The sequence below is a fragment of the Ahaetulla prasina genome, chromosome 2, assembly GCF_028640845.1.
Source record: "Ahaetulla prasina isolate Xishuangbanna chromosome 2, ASM2864084v1, whole genome shotgun sequence".
Classification (NCBI taxonomy): domain Eukaryota; kingdom Metazoa; phylum Chordata; class Lepidosauria; order Squamata; family Colubridae; genus Ahaetulla; species Ahaetulla prasina.
In genome coordinates, this window is record NC_080540.1 from 96,217,559 (window position 1) to 96,223,116 (window position 5,558).

Sequence of the window (5,558 nt, forward strand, 5' to 3'; positions counted from 1 at the left end):
TATCACTGTAGTTTTCACTTCATTTTAAGCTGTGGATCAATCATCTAATACTGAAGTAAATTAAATAAATGTTCTTATACCACTGAAGACAAGAGGTAAACCTTAATACTTTTTGCTAGTTTAGATCCACTTTCTGCATCAAGAAGTTTGTGTAATGTGTTCAGAAGACTCACTGAATTCAGTCAAAACCTCACTATAGGATCTGATGCTTTTCAGAAAGTGAAAAAACTAATCTATTTACCTTTAAATGCCTGGGAAGATAATATAAGAGCTGTGGTGGTGCAGTGGTTAGAATGCAATATTGCAAGCTAATTCTGCCCACTGCCAGGAGTTTGATTCTGGCCAGATCAAGGCTGACTCAGCCTTCCATCTTTCCAAGGTCAGTAAAATGAGGAGCCAGATTGTTGGGGGCAATATACTGTAAACCACTTAGAGAAGGCTGTAAAGCACTATGAAGTGGTATATAAGTCTAAGCGCTATTGTTATAGTCAAATATGTATTATTTAATGGCTTTTGTATCCAATGTTCAAGAATCCAGTCTCACTTGCAATTTTTTTTAATTTAATTTTGTCATAATAGTATACATAAGCATTGTCATAAGTAAAAAACGTATCATGAAGTATATATATATATACATACATACATACACACATACATACACACACACACATTATATATATATATATATATATATATATATATATATATATATATATATATATATATATATGTAAAGAATATGCATTAGCTATATTAATTTGATATAATAAAGGGAACAATAGGACAGGAACAGTTTATTTAAATTTATTTAAATTATTTAAATTTAAGTTTATTTAAATTTAAAGGACTGTAAAACATAATACTCAGTATCAAATTCTTACACCCATACGTGTCAGTGAAACTTAGGTTTTAAACCAACCGAAATCCCAAACATAACTAAAACAGCATACAGATGTACAGAGAAAAATCTTATTTCCTTGCATTTTCTGTCAAGATAATAAAGACAGCAGAGGTGTTGCAGAGATGGACTTCAAGGAGGCCAATATTTGGCCAATATTAAAGCAGATGCCAAAAGCAGGCCCCTCCTTGCCAGAAATACCAAAAGATTGAGCTACTTATTCCATCATTGTTGTCTGCATCTAAAAGTAGTAAGGGCAGGTGCATAATCCAAGCAATGGCTGGGTGATGCTACAGTACAGTACTGCATTTTATTTATTAATCACATTTAGAAACCACCCATTTCCCTCAGGGGGATGTTGTACACAGCATACAAATAAAATATTAAAAAAATAACCTATATACAATTTCGAAAGAAGCAAAGATAGTTAAAATTCAATTCTAAAAATTAATTTAAAAGTAGGGGGAGGGACTTTTGGGTGCTAACAAGTATGTATCTTGTGTGAGCCCCAAGCAGGATAGCAGAGCCAGGTTGTCCCAAAGGTGCTTTAAAAAAGGCAACTGGTCTTTCTTTTTTCAAGAAAAATCAAGAAAACCCACATGCCTTTTTAAAGCACTTTCGGGGCAACCTGGCTCTGTTATCCTGCTTGGGGCTCACAGAGGATATACACCTTGTTGTATCCAGTCATCCTGGATGACTGGATACCTCAAAAGACACAGAGCCAGGTTTTTAGACAATTCTGAAAGGCCAGGAGAGTAGGGGCCTATCTAATTTCTGGGGGCAAAATGTTCCAAGGGTAGGAGGCAACAACTGAGAAGGTTCTCTTCCTGCACCTTGATAATTGGAATTCTTTGATGGGAGTCCACTCCCAGTTGGCTGGGCTGATGTAAATGGTTTGAAGACAGTTCAGTACATAACTTGGCCCCATACCATGGGGATTTTAAAAGTCATAACGAACATCTTGAATTAGACCCAGAAGGAAACTGGCACCTAATGGCAGTATAACAGCTATTAACTGTGTGCCATCAAGTCATTGTCAGTTCTTAGCAAGCCCATCTTCTCTCCATTATGATCTGTCCCTAATCTGGTCTTTTAGTCTCCTAACAGCACCCTCCATCACCACTGTAACCTAGTCTGTCCATCTTCTTGCCTGTTGTCCTTTTCTTCTCTTTCTTTCCACCTCCACCTTTCCCAGCATTAGAGCTTACTCCAGAGAGCGAGGTCTTCACATAATGTGTTGGAAGTAGGATAATTACTAGCTGTAAAATGGCCTCTGTCAAGCCAATGGCAGTTCTTTCTGGTTGAGTGACAAGGGCAGAAAACAAGCCACCTAGGTGATACTATGTGCAGCTATGGGAGCGCCTCAATCAGAGCAGCTGGAAGTAACTAAGATGTATTAACATTAAGCAGATGAATTAATGAGGTAGTTCCATCACACTGAGTGTGGTTTTTTTTTTGGCAAAGTCTGCTAAGCCTGGGCTACAAAATTCCAGACGGTAGCAAGGAAGAGGTACAACCCTCAGTATTCTTTGCTGCCATCTAGTGGTCGTCTGGGTTTTAGAGGCCTAGATTTCTTAGCCCTGACACAACATCCTTCGCGGAACCCGCCATTCCATAAATGCCACTCCGAGACCAGGGACGTAGAGATGACTCCACACGGTCTCTCTGCGCATGCGGATCTCTGCGCAGCCAAGTACGCCAGCCCGGTGGAATTAAGAAGGCCCCAGGAACGGAGTGAGAGCAGTGGAGATTGACGGCCAGAGCGGCAACGCCGGCCTTTTTGCCTTCTCGCCAAACGGCTGCTCTGTTTAAAGGCGTCAGTTCCGATTCCTGGTGGGCAGGCTACAGGAGGGAAGGATGGTAAAGGGGGACAACGAGGTCGCGCCCGAGCCCGAATTCCCTGAACAGTTCCGTTCCTACTCGGAGAACGAAAAACACTGGCAAGCGCGGCGCGCTTTCATCCTGCGCAATAGCCCGCTGGAGGGCGGGGAGGCTCCCACTCCGCTGTGTATGGACCAGCTGCTCTCCCTCTCCATGGTTTGGGCCAATCATCTCTTCCTGGGATGCAGGTACCGCCTCCTCGTCCCTTCGCTCGCACGGCCTCCAGATGTTTTGGGCTTCGCAGCTGGGCCCTCGTCGATGGAAGTTGTCGTCCGATGCTGCACCAGGGAAATGCTAGAGTAGTGGGGGAAAGGCGGCGGCGGGGAATAGGCTGCCAGCCTTTTGCTCATTCGACGCATGCGCTGGGATTGCCCGGTATTTTCTTAACCGCCCATTTTTTTTTAAGGGATTACGTCATAGTAAGAGGAAACCGTCTCCTCTATATATGCGGGTTTGAGAGCAGCTTCACCCGTTTCCTACCAGGAGAGGTAGTGAAAGGGAAATAAAAATACAGCCGGCCCACAAACATGGTTTTCTTTCTAGAGAGGAAAAAAAAGGACAATTATGTATGTAGACGTTGAAATAAAGTTTAACAGAGTTGCATGACAGGATTTCTTGAAGTTGTTTGCTCTGAATGCAGATAAAAATTGATATGGTGCACATTCTTCAACAATTTTGTGTATTTTCTGTCATTCAGTGATTAATGGTCTCTAATAATAGACTGTTCCATGCAAGTTATATTCCCCAGCAAATTGGAATAATGGATTACTTTCACCCCATGTCTCCATAAAGGAATCATTGGGCTATTATACAAAAATGGGAAGATACTATTTCAAGATAGGCAACCCACTTATTTTAACTACTTTGTTCTCATTCTTCAGCCAGCAAGTGTCTTGGGGTAACTTCCATAAGGTCATTAAGAGCAATACTATGCTATTAAAACAAGATTATTTTAAAAGGTGACAATGATGGCATTTGGCCACTTCTTTTTCTCTATTCAAAGGTTAATTTGTTCAGAGGGATTAGAAGAAGGTGGGGAAAATGTTAATAGAAGTTCACCTTGCTGATTTTTCATTTTTGTTTAAAGAAAATCTGTTTTAAAAACAGTAATCTGAAAGTTTATGAGCTTTTGGTATTTACTGTAGGGTTTGTTACAACTTTGCTTTTCAAATTTCATTTCTGCCTTGTTTCTAAGAACAAGGCACAGAATTTTTATGAAGTATGTTTGGAAACTTGGTAATTAAATCCAAAGTAACTTTGATATTGTATTTAGCCTGTATTTGCTGAGCTTTGTTCCTAACTTTTATAATAAAGCTGGCCTAAAGCACCCCAATTTTTCTCAAGTTTATGGATGCTGTTTATAAAATTGAAAGGATTGAACTTTATTGGTAGCAAATGTGAATGGTGGGAACAGTAGACTGTTAGATATCTTATAAACTTTTGTTTTCTTTATACAGCTATAGCAAAGATCTATTGGAGAAGGTGATAGAAATGGCAAACGGAATTGAGGTTGAAGATGTGCCACATTTCACAACTCGTGATGAGTTAATCAAAAGGTGAATATTATTCAATATTGGTCTCCTTTAGAAAACTTTTCTTGCAGCAATTTTACACATATGCTCAATTTTAGAGAAAAGCAGAATAGCCTATAACCACTTGATTGGGCTTTTACAATCTCTAAGAGCTCCTCCTGTCTTTAAGCCTAGTTAATGTAACTTTCCCAAAATCCATTCTAGTAGATTGTTCTTTTATGATTCGTTAAAAACATCAGAAATTATGATGGGTATTCCTAATAAATGGCCCGATCATTTGTATTACAACATTAATAATACTTTTGTATTAAGAGCACATTTACATCTGAATGTTTGTTAAGGGCTCATTGATTTGGCATAATTTCAGCAAAAAAAGTGAAAAGCTAGTAAGTGATGTGGAAATCAGGTTTTTAAGCCATGCCATAATTTTAAATTTATTGCTGCACATTTTTCAAATGGCTGGGTGAACATGATGCTTCTGATAATACATAGTCTATGTATTCATAATAGGCCCAACAAAGATGTACTAACTATAGCTTCTAGAATGCAGCATTAACTTTTCCCTGGCTGCCATGCATTTCAATGTTTATATGAATCAATACTTAGTCTGCAGTTATTTAATTATTTAGTATAACTTGGGATTAGGGTTTAAGTTAAATCCTAGGAGGTTTGGTATAATAATGCTTTTAGAACTATTATGTTTTGTGTAGGATTTCTAATAACTAAGACTCTTTTTGTAATGCTTGAATAAACTAAACATTACAAATTACTGAACTTCAGATATCTGTGGTTGCAATATACTTAATGGGCTTCTACCATGCATTTTTTTTAGAATCAACACTAATACCTAGGAGAAGAAATGCCAGAGTTTTTACAATACAATCTGTTTATATTGAAGCCTGATCTGGATACTTCAAGCATCACTTCTGAGATGCATTTTAGATTAGACTGTTTTTATACTGGATGCTTAGAGATTATGTACAGATTTTGATTAATAAAGAGTGAAGAAAAGAAAACTAGTACTTATGTTTATTTATCATTAGATACTCTGGCCCCCAAAGACCAGCCCTTCAAAAAACAGGTTTAAATCTGATGTGATATTTCCTAAGGTACCAGTTATATGGTATGAATACAGAAGTAACAAAATCCCATGAAAAATAAATGGGAATAATAGAAACAAATGTACAGTCATGAAAAATTGCTGGATATAAAAAATAAATGGTTTTTTTAAAGCACTGAGTTGTCTA

The 5,558-nt window shown here is 38.1% G+C and overlaps 1 protein-coding gene across 1 annotated transcript; it reads left to right on the forward strand.

The window, feature by feature from the left end:
• Positions 1–2,064: 2,064 nt before the first annotated feature.
• Positions 2,065–5,331, forward strand: CDKN2AIPNL (CDKN2A interacting protein N-terminal like). The gene is made up of 3 exons (XM_058173257.1): positions 2,065–2,967; positions 4,237–4,335; positions 5,144–5,331. Exons 1-3 carry the CDS (start codon positions 2,756–2,758, stop codon positions 5,160–5,162), a joined length of 330 nt encoding a protein of 109 aa, XP_058029240.1. The 5' UTR covers positions 2,065–2,755; the 3' UTR covers positions 5,163–5,331.
• Positions 5,332–5,558: the final 227 nt, after the last annotated feature.